Below are 13442 nucleotides of genomic sequence, written 5' to 3' on the forward strand. Positions count from 1 at the left end.
GTTTTACAGACATTCTCTATCTAAACATCTGGCAGACCTGCAGCTGTAGTTGTGGCTAAATGTGGTTCAACAAACATGAGGGCTGAAAAAAACAAACTACACCCTTTTCTTTCTTTTTCTTTTTTTGTCCATTTATCAAATAAAATCCAAATAAAGCACATACAAAAATTTGCGAAACATCCAAGAAAATATTCAAGGGGGATGAAAACCTTTGCAGGGCCCAGTAAGAGGGAAGCGAATCCATCAGCTCCCACTCAGACTGGGAACATTAGCACTCATCAGGCTAAGGAGCTGAAAGCACTGTGAGGCACAAGAGAGAGTGTCTGACTGATAGACAAGATATGGAATGCAATAAGCCAGAAATATAGTAGAGAAGTCAGGAGGCAGAAGAAAGAGAAGTGGGTGACATCAGGTAGGTGTCATTTACTGTAGGTAACACCAAAGTAGATCAGATTGTTGCTAACTGATATGTTTTACAATCAGGAACGTGAAAGGCACCAGCAGAATGTAAATGCACCATTTTGATGCATGAAATTACACAAATTGCCACTTATTGTTTGCGTTTCCCGTCTGGCACCTCCTAGTTGCATTTAAAGCCAAACAAAAGACAACACGCACATTTTCTCCCATGTTTATGCTGCTGAACAGCCAATGGCCCAGCTTCTCTCCCTGTCAAACAAACAATGATTGTGAGTGTGTGAGAGACGCTACATATGTGCTGTACATTTGGTCTACGTATGTGTGCACAGACTGATGTCCACTAGGGGTCACAGACACGGTGGGACACTCAATGTGTCAGCAACAGCCGGGCTCAGCGTTACTCCAACCGGACCACCAATAAAGTTCTGTGTGTTGTGTAAATGAAGAAGGCAGTGACTTGCAGTTCAGCCTAACTGATGGTGTGTTTTTTTTCTGCACAGAATGGAATAAGACAGTTCAGCAGCAGGAAAAACACCCAGCCGACATCGACTCACCTTCCTCCTTAACAGCCATGAGTGGAATCAAGCTTTCACCAGTATTTTGTGTTAAATGCCAATATAATTTTTTTTTTTTTACACAATTTGAAACATGACAAAACAAATATAAATAAAAGAAACAGACATCACCAACAGATCTCTGAGATTAACAATTGAAATGCAAAACAATTTGCATAAAGTGAAATTAAAATACACAAATACATAAAGTTCAGTAAAAAAAACAAAAAACAAAAACAAAAACAAGGGAATGAGTAATAACATACTTGCAGAGAATGGAATAAAACAGTTCAGCAGCAAGAAAAACATCCAGATGACATCAGCTCACCTGCCCATGACAAAGGAACCACGTAAAAAAACACTGACAGCGCTGGAAAGGCAAAGTCGGCTTGTTCACGCACCGGCTGCAACAGTAAGGCCTAACGCTCCATAAAATCATCCTGTTTGCTGCTGACATCTATATAGAAACCAAAACTAACATCTTAACAAAATGCTAGCAGACAGACAGTACATTTCGTCCTCTATAACAACTTTCAGGAAGTAAATTAACAGCAGCTCAATGAGAAACTCCATAATAGCCACAAACGGAATGGGGAAGACGGAAACAATGTTAATAATAGTTTCAAGATAAAAAGAAAGACAATAAAATTAGAAAATAAAGAAATAAAAATAGAAAAATAAAATTAACAAATAAGGGATTTTTGGTGGAATAACATGTTTTATTTTAGTCAATGGAATGGGAGAGTTATGTGAACTTTAGCCATCTTTAAACACCTCATTAGGACAGCAGTTTCTTGCTTTAATAACTTTAATAACTTGGGGTCTATTTCTTTACTTTACTTTACTTTTCTGTTACTGGGTAAAATAAAAGGAGTTTGCAAAGAATAAAATAAGTGCCACCATGTTTTCAGGAAAAATGCACTGTGAACTAATGGGACAAGAGTGTGTTGGTTGGAAACTGACAGCTTTTCAGAACCGGAATATCAAACTGATAGTCAGACATAGAAGTGGTAATTTGGTCCCTGGATGCTTTATAGGACCGACTTGCTGTTGCTTCTGTTCTGTAGCAGAAAAACCTGAACAACAATCACTGAACAGGAGCTCCTTAAGCTCAAGCTCACTTGCATTAATGATCCAAACCCAAAATGAATGTTTTGGAGTGGCCTAATTGAAGTTTGGATTTAACCATATAACGATGCTGTGGCATGACCTAAAACAGCCCTTTCATGCTCAATAGCTATTCTCAATTAAAACCATTCTGCAAAGAAGAGAGAGCCAAAATTACTTAACAGTGACTTAAAAGTCACTGATATTTTTTTTTAGCAAACTCTCAATGGTAGTAGTAGTTACCAAGTGTGGTTCACCCCGATACTTCACACATAAGTACAGGTTGGTTTAGAATGCTTTTATCACATATGCAACAAAAACAACATTTGGAAACGTTTTGCATGCACTCAGGTTATCTTTGTTTGGTGTTAGAATCTGTTTAATGACTTGAAAAATTTCAGTACAGCTAATAAAAGCAAACATAGGAAATGTTTCTCAAAGCAGTCTCAATATGAATGAGTGTTTTCTTTCTGCCGGTGCCAGTAAACAGCTCCTAGCACTACTTGCTGTCACTTCCTTCACTAAAATAATACAACTGTGATTGTGTCCTTTACCGTTTACTATGTGTATCCGACCCAATCTCTTTCACAATTGTCTTCTTGTCTCCACATGTTTACTTTTACTCCTGACTGGTGGCTCTTTCCTGTTTGACACATATTTTGTTATTTGGATTAATAAGGAGAGGGAAACAAGAGTTACATGCTTGCTTCTCCACAATTTACATTCACAGAAACAATCTTTTGCCATTTCCAATAACTATTTATTTAATGCAGACTTCATGTCATTCTAAAAGTGCACTGTCAAACTGACTGCACAAATTAAAGCAGAAAACAGAAGATGAATTTGTCTTATGTGAAGACATAAGAAGATAGAAGATGTGTGTCTAACTTGCTGAGGTCTGCCAAAAAAGGAGCATCAGTGGCTTGGTAGGCTGCTAATTTTAAAATAATACTGAACAAATGTAGAATAGGACTGACTCAGTTACTTATAGTACTAAATACCTTCAAGAAAAAGCTGTACCTGCATCAGGGTCCTGATTTAATCGAGCATAGCGGGAGTTGTTGAGCAGCGGTATGCATTGCTCCACAGAAACCCAAGTGTAGGATTCTGGGCAGAGGAGGTCAGCGGGCCGGTACTGTCCCTGAGAAATAAAAAAAAGACAAAGATCCAACGTCAACATGCTGTTGTACCCGCACACTTTCCTTCCGAAATTTCTGAGAAAGATTTTTGACCATTTCTACGTATTTATATAAATTTTTAAAATGGAAACTGAAAGATGACGGATGGTAGAGGAGGACACATGGACTGATGGCAAGATAGAGAGGTGAATGAATGAACATTATCAAAACTTGTCTGGCTGTCCGTGATGGACGGATAGAATGGAGAGGTGGATGGGTTGGTAGTCGGATGGACAGAATGGATAAACAAGTGGAAGAGTAGATAGATGGATGGATGAATGAACAATGAAGGTATGAACAGACAAATAGAGATATGAATGGATGACCAAATGGATGGTTATAGCATAGTTTTGTGTAAAGAGATAAACTCCGGGCCTTATATGGTAAATCCCAGTAATGTGTGCTTTGTTTTCATAACAGCAGCTTAATAATAATCCATGACTGAAGGAACTTGTTTTTCAGACATCCATAATTTAGACAAAAGAACAAGAAATACCTTATTATAGTCTTAACTACATCTCTACACCTGAGAAAATCTTAAATGAAATTACACATTTTTTCCAGACATTTTAAGACCATTTTGACTAGCAGAAAGAAAAAAAAAAATCACATTTAAATCAGCAACATTTTTAACGTGCCACATTTTAGTGAGTGCAAAGACATCCTGTTTTTAAATAATTACATAAAAAGTACTAAACAACTCTTGACTGCTGAGCATCATTAGCTGAGAGACACTTGGTCAAAGTTAGACAAACCTTTGTTACAACACTGATAAGACCATTTATACAAACTCTAGTGATGACCCTTCACAACTCGAGGCTTGACACGTTGTAAACTGACCCCAGGGTCGAGGTGAAGACTGAGCTGTGGCTCAAATTCCCTTCTCTGAAGGGAGAAGCGGGCCGGTACTGTTCCCTGTTATATCTACCCTTCTCTCTGACTGGAGTTTTGTCTGCAAAGTTGAGCGGGAAACATAAACATACAAGCTTATTCTTATGTGTGCTTGCTAAATGGATGCAAGTCTGTATTTGACCTAACATTTTGGATGGAAAGTAAATCAAGCAGAACAAAAGCAGCTGCAAAGTGTAAGGGGGGGAGGGTGAAGGGGTTGAACGGACAGAAACGAGGCACAGGAGGGTCTATTAGACTCCATTATCAGAGACCTGCGTTCTATCACACGGCTCCAAACAAATACAAACTGCAGAAAGAGCTCTGTAAACAAGCTGGCGCCTGCAACAGGCCTGCTGTGCTGCCTCAACACACACGATATTTGGAGTTTATATATGACGGCACACTGTAGGACAAAGACTCGAGCGTTCCTGGAGTTTCATACACAGCTGAGGTCAGAAAGTGCTGAATAAGTAAACACAAAATACAGTAATCGAAATGAACTGTAAATAATAGAGACAAAGGAAATACCACCAATGGAAATAATATAAACAAACCCTTCTTATTGTGACCGATTTGTCAGAGGGGAGAGAATAAGCTGCCTGTTTTCACTTGCAACGAATTAAGCCTCTTACAGGATGGAAAGGTTAACAGAAAAGTCAACTTTTTTGGAATACAGTTTTCCAACAAACTGGCACCATGTGATGTAATGTTCCAGGCACTATCCAACTGATCTAACCAATCTCCTGTATAAAAACTGGATCTCTTTTTTTCCCAAAAGGTGCTAGAAGTAAGGAGCGGCATCGATTTCCTTAAAATTGGCTGAAAACTGTAAAACCAATCACATCTCCCCATCTTATCTATCTCCACATACTGTCCTCTAGATAAAAAAAAAATAAATAAAAAAATGGTATTTGCAGTACAGCCGGTCAGCGCAACCCTACATGAAACCTCTGCTGTGAATCGGCACTAAATAAACAAAGTAAATAGAATCAAACAATCATATATTTTTAATCACCATTTAAAATTATGCTTACAGTAGAAAATAGATAAAAATATGACCATAGCAGCTTCTGTGGATTCCTCTCTGCATCACACACCTACCTATGAGGAAACAACATTACAGTGCACCAGATAGCAGATGAAAGAAGTCAGAAAAAGAAGAAATTCTCACTCAAGTAAAATAAGAAATAACTTGTTTAAGTGCCTTTGCTAACAGACAAATGACAAATGGCATCTACAACAGACACACACACTCATCTAGTCCCAACAAGCTCCAGGCTCTTATACAACTGTCAGCATTATTACCCTGACACTCTCACACTCTGCCTCCTTTCTATAGATTCCTTCAACACAAGGAGACATACCTCTATACGGAGAACCCGCACCTGGCAGCATGTAGAAACACAATGAGACACACGGTTCCTGCTACAAGTGACTACAACTCTGCAAAAGCGAAATAGAAACAGGAAAGGGTTACAGGAGAAACTACAAAGATGTGATGGGAACAGAGATAGCCTTTACAAGAAAATAATGGGAAAAAAGTACAGAATCAGGCTAGCTCTTAACATCCCACAGATGTGTTGTTTTTGTTTGTTTACTCTAACCTACTTGTGTCAATGTGTTTCTACAATAGATAAAAAAGTCTTTCTGATTTTTACAGGCCTATACTTTCTGTTTATTGCATGAGGTTTTGAGAAAAAAGCTGGACCAAACCAAAATGATACACAGAGTCTGATTATGGCACAATTCCTCAATCCTCACTTGAAAGGAGACAAGATGCACAGAGTGAAATGACCCATCTTTTAGTGGTCTGGAAAGTTGACTGCAAACATTGGGAAAAAAACAACAACAATGTACTACCTCTGTATTTGTGAGGCGCTTCGCTGTATTGCACTCTCAAATCTTGCTTTCCAAATTTGGCATGAAGACCTTGTAATTCACACATGCCCCACTGCTTCCATGGATGATGCATGATGACAGAGCTCTGCACACACAAGTCTTTCTTAAGCCAGTGTAATGGCAAAGACATCACACTCGAGTTGAATATGCTCCAGAGATTTGCTTATTGTTGTGGTAACTACTATGAAAAATAATATATTTCGTATATTCTATTGTTACAAACACTAAAAGTCTGCAAAAAAGATTGTATCTATGTATGTTTCTATTTTAAAGGGGAAAAAGTGTCATAATTTAACTCTTTAGTTCTGCAACTTTGCTATTCTTTGAAACTTTGGTAGCCACATTGGATAATGAAGTCAGATGGCTTAAGTATCTAAATATTTAAAAGCTAAAATACCTTCAGCAAGTTCTACATTTGATTTTCTGTGTTTGAAAACTGGAAATTAAACCTTTAGGGTGTAAATCTAACACACCTTAACAGCTGATAGTGAAGAGACTTATCACTGCAAATGCTATAACTGAGTGTATGCGAAATCAAACAAAAGTTTAAGTCCCTAAAAATTATAGAAGGACTCCCTTTCTATGAATAAGAAGATAACCTGCAGTGTAACTGTATTCATAAGAGTAACCTTCAGGATTGTTTCAGGCCAGAATAAAGTTTTATGGGTTTCTCTGTCTTTCCTGATGAAATTTCCCCAAACAGCCCAATCTATCACAGACTCTCCATTCTTTGTTAAATTTTAACAAAATTTAAATTTCTTAATTTAAATGAAAATTGAGAACAACAAACATTTGTAAAAAGAGAATGTTATATTGTCTTCTATGGGATATTGATATATGCGCAAATATGATGCAAAAAAAAAAATTACAGTTTCCAATCTGAGGGCAAGATCAAATAAATATCCATGGTACTTTCACTGTCAATCTGAAAGTGAAATGCAATTATTCCATTAAAATACTGAAAAAGGTCTCAAAACTGCATTTGTTTTGATATCTATATTTGAAAACCAATTGGTTTTTAATCATAGCATAAGTTTTAACATAAGTTATAAGAGCCACTAGCAGAGTTGCAGGTTGCAGACTCCGGTTTATTGTTTTATTGCAAATTGGGTCTTTATGGAAGAGTAGAAGAAGTTCTGTTTGCAGTTTTATTAGACCACATAGCAGTCACAGCAAACATGGAATAAGATGAGATCAAAATTTTACTTTCCAGTCTACAAGCATCATTTACCCGTAAAGACCATCCACAATGTAAAACTTGGTGTTGGCAGAATCATACTGTGGGGATTATGGAAGAACAGCTGTTAGAGGCAGCAGAAAACTTCAGACTGGGGTCTAACATTGCTGAGCAATTATGGAGAACAATTATGTTGCTGACATGCAAATGTATTCATGTGTTAGAACGGTCTAGTCAAAGTCCAGATCTAAATTCAATTGGGAACATGCAGCAACTTTAAAATTAAAGACCTCTGATTGCTCTCCAACCAATCTGTTGGAGTTTGAACCATTTTGCAAAGAGGCAATAGCAGACACTTTAATCTTTAGATTTGCAAGGCACTGCGTGTGATGTTTTGCTGTGTGGTTGTCAGTGAGTAAGCAAAGGGTCAGTGTTTACAGGAAAGCAGTCTACTTCAGGGTAGATTTTCCAGTGAACTAAACTTTTTACAAGAGAGTAAAATTACTCAACTTCATTTGAAAAAGAAGCTGCCCCGGTGTAAACAATTACACAACCTCAATCATCTGAACTAAATAAACACGTGGAGGGCTTGATAAACAGTTACACAATGCTGTGCAGATGTATGATCGCTCCCCACTCACTCTTTTCAGACCACACATAAAGACAGCAGAGGCCCTGTTGTCAGAGAGAAATTTATTATCAAATCAAAACCTCCACTGTCCCTTTTGCTCCTCCCTTCTGTTGTGTTTTCCATCAACCCACTTCTGTCATGTTTTCGCCCGCACCTTGGTAAAATGGGGAACTACGCCCCAGGCTTATAGTTCCAATTCATGAAAAAAGCAATTAATCAGACCCATAAATAAGAGTACAGCCAAGGAAGCGTCGTGAAAACGCACGCATTTTTTGCCTTCTTCTTTAAATTCCACCTCAAAACTTAAGAGGCTGAAAATTAGTTTGGTCTATGGATCAGTTAGGAATCTCTTTCAGACCTTCAGCTTGTCATGAACAAGTTTTTATTAGATTAAAATAAAAAATAAAATAAAAAAAGTCCTCATGTCCCATAAAACCCCAGTTTATTTAGTTCAAAGTATATTATCTACTATGTGTTGGTCGCTTCCTCCCTTCACCAATTAGTCCTTTTAAAGTTTTAGTCTGAGTACAAAAAGAAGACGTCTGTTATTGGAAATTTTGGACAGACTCTTCATCAATTTACACCTGCCAGATGCCAAGCGGTGATTTCAAGTAATTTCCCATGAAATTATTAGGAAATGGAGTTTTCTGATCTTCAGCTCTAGATTGGCTCACAGAAGACGGAAGCAGCTAAACGTTCGAGTCAACAAAAATGAGGAGTAATCACTGATGCACACTTGTATTTCAGTTTCCTTATATTGAAGATGTATTCATCTTAAAAATGAACAGCTTTTTGGTGTTACCCACAGAATTTATTTTAATTTCAACTTTTCTAAAAATGTTTTTGGAAAAATTCATTATTTATACATTTACTTTAGAGAAATGTGTTGTTTTATTGTTATAAATATCAAACGGCACTCTAGTTAAACACTCAGGATCACAGGCAGAATATCAGCATCTTAACCAAGTGAGGATATTTCAGGTTTAATGGACAGGAGGAAAATAGATGAATTTACAGCAAGAATAAGCTGTCTATATCAGCTTATTCTTGTAGGGCTCCAGGGAGGCTGGTACCTACCTGCAGTGGTCATCAGGTGAGAGCTAGAGGAAGTGCATGCTAACTCTATGTAGAAAGAAGCCAAGCTTGGATACAAACCCACGACCTTCTTCCTGCAAGGCAACAGTGCAGCCAATGTGTTTCCTAGTGTCCATCAGCATTGTTTAAAATTTTATACAAAGATCTACCTCCCTGTTATAGCTGTGATATTACTATTTATACGAGTCGTGCACTGAATACAGAGTTTGAAATCAGAATATAAAAAAAAAAAAAATCAACCCCTTTAAGAAAAAAACATCTGTTGGTAAAACTGAAAGAACTAATTCAGCAAATAAAGTACCAAGAGCGTATTGCAAAATAGAAAAAAGTTCAACTTTGCTCTGTTTGTTTTTAGCACCAACAGTGCAACCCCCCCTCAACCAAATTAAGTTTTTTTGTTGTTGTTTTTTTTTTGTATAATAAAGCAAATGAAGCATGAGGACAATAATGAAAGGGATAAGCTGTTGGTCAAGTTCTCAGAGAAAGTAATTATCATTTGACCCAAGCTGAAGTCGAGGTCAGCATGCCACATTTGTGATCTTACTACAGCATGTTGTTCAGCTGGCCGTCTCCCAGGACAGACCTGAACTCAGAGAGAACACAAAGAGGCCTAGTGTGGCCCAAAGCCAGGCAGATCTAACCTGCTCTGGCCCAGGCCGGCACACTGACCCGGGGTCAAACTGAGCCAATCTCTGTCAAAAACCAATAAACACAGGCCCTGATCCCTACAACCACACTCTCTCCTGAACCTACAGCTCTCACAATGCACTCCCTTTATCAGCCTGAACATGTTGACACACCTACATTCTGCCAGAATAGAGTGGGTGGGTGGGGGACTAGCTGCATGGCCTCTGGCTGCTGATGGACACACGTAAACGGTGCAGCTCACAGACACAGCAAGACAAACAGAACAGAGGCCTGAGCAGATGAACGATCAGCAAAGACAGACAAGTCCAAACAAACGAGATTTCACTTCAGACAGACGCAGTAAGCCCTTCAGTAAAGATATGAAAACCCACTGCAATGCATTTTACTGGGATTTCATGTATTAAACCAACACAAAAGGAGTGCATGGTTGTGTAGCGGAAGGAAATGCTTCTCAGTCAAAATGTTCAACAAAAATACATGAATCCTTTATTTAACAAGGTAAGTTGATTGAAAACAAATTCTTACTTTCAACAAGGACCCGTTCAGAAAACATTTAAAACATCATTCAACAGAATATCATACAGTAAAAAACAAAAGAATGCCATAAAACAGAGGGAAAATGGAGCAGTGGGTATATGGATCCTGCCTCCCTGAGCTAATCTTTTCTTGCTACAGTCTTTCTAAACTTTGACTTGGCCATTTTCACATGTTTCCAGATTGTCCTTCTGGAAGATGAATCTCTATCCCACTCTCAAGACTAAACCCCATCAGCTTCTCTGTTCACTCACATCACCATCCTCATGAAAAGAATGATTTTGGTTGAACACCTTCGTCTACATTTAGTGTCCTCTGAATGGCGCGAGGCAAACTTTAAACTGAGCTCTGTGAGCCGTTTAAAGCTTTCAATTATATTTTCCACTAATCCTGCTTCTCCTCCTCTTGTTTCTGAATGCAGCTTGTTGAAGTGGATTTAATTTAGGAGCATCACAGTAAAAGGGGATGAAAACAAGAGCACAACATACGTTTTTGATTGGTAGAGAAATCTGAAAACCATACACCATCTTCTTCACAATTGCACACCAATTTGTGTTGCTCCATCCTGCATCTCTTCTCCATGCTTTAGCGTTATAAGAGCTAAAACATGCCAATGAGGGAATTCAACCATTTGATTCAGGTGTGTGGGAGAAGGTATGCGTCCAAAAATTGCAGGACAGTAGCTGCTGAGAACTGAACTCAGGCACCTCTGGTCTATTTAATAAACTCCACAGAAACTAAACTAAAGTTTGTTGCTGTAATGTAACACAATCTAAAAGATTCAATGGGAGCTTTCAAAGGTGCAGCACTAATATGAATGTGTGTGAGAGAGAGGATCCTCAAAATGTCTGGCAGGATTTATGCAAACTGCTGCTGTTTAAACACTTGGGGCCCACTGAGGCCTTTTCACCCTACTCAACACATCACCACAGCACGACCTTCAAATAAAGCACACAGACTGGTAGGTTTCCCCCCCTTTGGGCCTCTAGACAACCGCCACAACTCCTTCCACCCAGCCCATTCTGCCCAGCACTCCTGCGCCTGGCTAAGCGTCATGGCTCCATGGCTGACAGGTTAATGAGGAGAAAATATTTTTACAGGATCGCATTTCGAGTGGGCCCTGAGAACCAATGGCAGCGCTTTTTATGGGCATCAGCTCCAAGACCGGGTACCTTTTATCTCTTTATCTCCTCTGGTTTTTCATGGTGAAGGGGAGCTGTTACACCTTTCTGACACAGACCACAACTCTCTGACTTGCTGCCAGAACTGCAACTCTAATCTCAGTCTTAAAACTCCACCACAGACATCTTATTATAAAGCCAAACCTAAAACCACAGTCCACAGAAAGTCTAACATGTCTAACAGCGTTTATGAGAGCAGCTCATTGTCTCTTGTGGAGCTTATCGAAGATCTAGATGGATTCCCAAAGAGGCATTTCAGACAAAGTGGCGCAGCTGCAGCGGGTTTGAAAGTAAATAGAGGTGAAGCTAATGGCAATGCAAACACCTCGAACTGGCAGCTAGAGGGCTCTGGATCTGCTCAGCATGACACACACTCCAAACTCTCATTTTTGACCTTATGACCCTCAAACCTCCCCCTCACTCTTACCCTCCCACCACCCGACGTTCCGCATCTTCGTCCCGCCACCACCAGTCAGAATGGACCGTCTGACCCGACCCGCTGAACTCTGCCGCCTCAGAACCTAACCCCGTCAGCGCCCCTCGTAGGAGGTGCCAAGCGCCGGCCGCTGCCCGGCTCCGCTGCAACCTGCTAATGATTTGTTAAAAACACAATCGTGGCGAGACCGAAAGGGTGGGGTGGAGATGATGGGGCATAAAAGAGCAGAGGCATTTTTTTAAAAAGCTTAAACAAATGTTTCTGCTGAGTTGCGCACTGATGGTGGTCTCCTGTCGAGCTAAATCAAACAACAACACTTCAGTTTGAAAAGGCTCAATTTTGAAACGGGGGGAGGGGAGAAAGCTGGAAACTTTAGGGTTGAAAATGGTCTAGGTTGAGGTTTGATGTTATTTTGAGGGAGCACGGGACTTTACCTGAACTGCTGAAGGGGAAAATATGACAAATTATCTTTTAAAAGTCAAGATAATTGCAGCTTCAACCAAGCACAAGAAAAAGGAGCCTATATCAGGGTAATTCCATGTTGAACTGAACTGACCACAGTACCTTTATAACGTACCACCTCGATCTGAAATAATGTTTAAACAAACGGGATCACCAACAAACCTAGAATTAAAAACTGCTCCTGCCCGTCAGGCTTATAACAACATTGGAATAAATGAAGAACGAAGTTTTACTTCCTGTTTTTATCTCGGAATGGAATCAGCTGAAAGTTTCTTCAGACACTATTAATCTGTCATCCCAACCGGCATATAGGCGGCTGGTTTTGAAAAGTTGCTGAAAGAAGAACAGAAACAGAAAAAGGCAGAAAAAACAAGGGGGTTGGGGGGTGTGGTTGTCCTGTGTCTGGACCAGCAGCATCTGTGAAATCCATCAGTTCCACACGAACGCCGCTGCTCAATGTAAACCTTATCGATGCAGGTCGTCAAGATATGAACGACTTCATACACCTTTAAAGCCTCTTGCAATTTTTCCACTTTGAACCCACAAACTTCAAAGTCTTTTATTGAAATTTCATGCAATACCAACTCAAAGTAGAGCACAATTAAGGAGTAAAATCCTATGTGGTTTCAAAAATATAAAAAGTGTAATGTACATTTGCATCCACCCCCCATTTACTCTGATACCCCTTAAAAAACAAGTGCAAAACTGCAGTGTTCCACAAATCTGATCTTTATCGAAAAGTCTCAAAAACAAACAAAAAAAGAAACAGAATTGAAAGAAAGTTCTGTGAAAAGAAACTGAAACATGGTGGTGGCAGCATCATGATATGTGGACACAGCAGGGGAAGAGAAACTGGTCAGATAAATGTAGCTAAAAACAAGAAAGTAAACCTGATGGAGGTTGAAAGAGACTTGAGACATACAGCCAGAGCTACAATGAAGAGGTTTATATCTAATGTGTCAGAATTGCCCAGTCAAAGTCAAAAACTGAGTCTCATTGAGAATCTGTGGAAAGACTTGAAAAGCAAAGATTACACAGAGACGGTCCGCTTCCGATCTGGGCAGAAATTTCAGTCTGTAAACGTTCAAAGCTGGTAGAGAGATCCTCCAAAAGATGTGCAGCTGTAACTCCAGATGTTTATGCAGGATGGACTCATGGGAAAATGCAGGTCACACCTTTTAAGATTTGTATTTGTTTTAAAATAAAACAATTAAAACTATAAATTAAAA

At 39.2% G+C, this 13442-nt stretch overlaps 1 protein-coding gene across 4 annotated transcripts in view; it reads right to left on the reverse strand.

Annotated features, from left to right (window-relative positions):
* The window catches only part of ate1 (arginyltransferase 1), a 54810-nt gene that overhangs the window by 3075 nt on the left and 38293 nt on the right, over positions 1-13442 (reverse strand). For 3 of the 4 annotated variants that reach the window (XM_015049405.1, XM_015049402.1, XM_015049404.1), the window contains one exon: positions 3102-3222. In XM_015049405.1, the coding sequence (XP_014904891.1) occupies positions 3102-3222 (121 nt within the window). Of the gene's footprint in view, positions 1-90; positions 2725-3101; positions 3223-13442 lie in introns of those variants that run through there. The other variant, XM_015049403.1, reaches the window with a different exon arrangement.

This window comes from Poecilia latipinna, unplaced genomic scaffold (genome assembly GCF_001443285.1).
Source record: "Poecilia latipinna isolate Pla-1442-1.1 unplaced genomic scaffold, P_latipinna-1.0 Scaffold945, whole genome shotgun sequence".
Taxonomy (NCBI): Eukaryota; Metazoa; Chordata; class Actinopteri; order Cyprinodontiformes; family Poeciliidae; genus Poecilia; species Poecilia latipinna.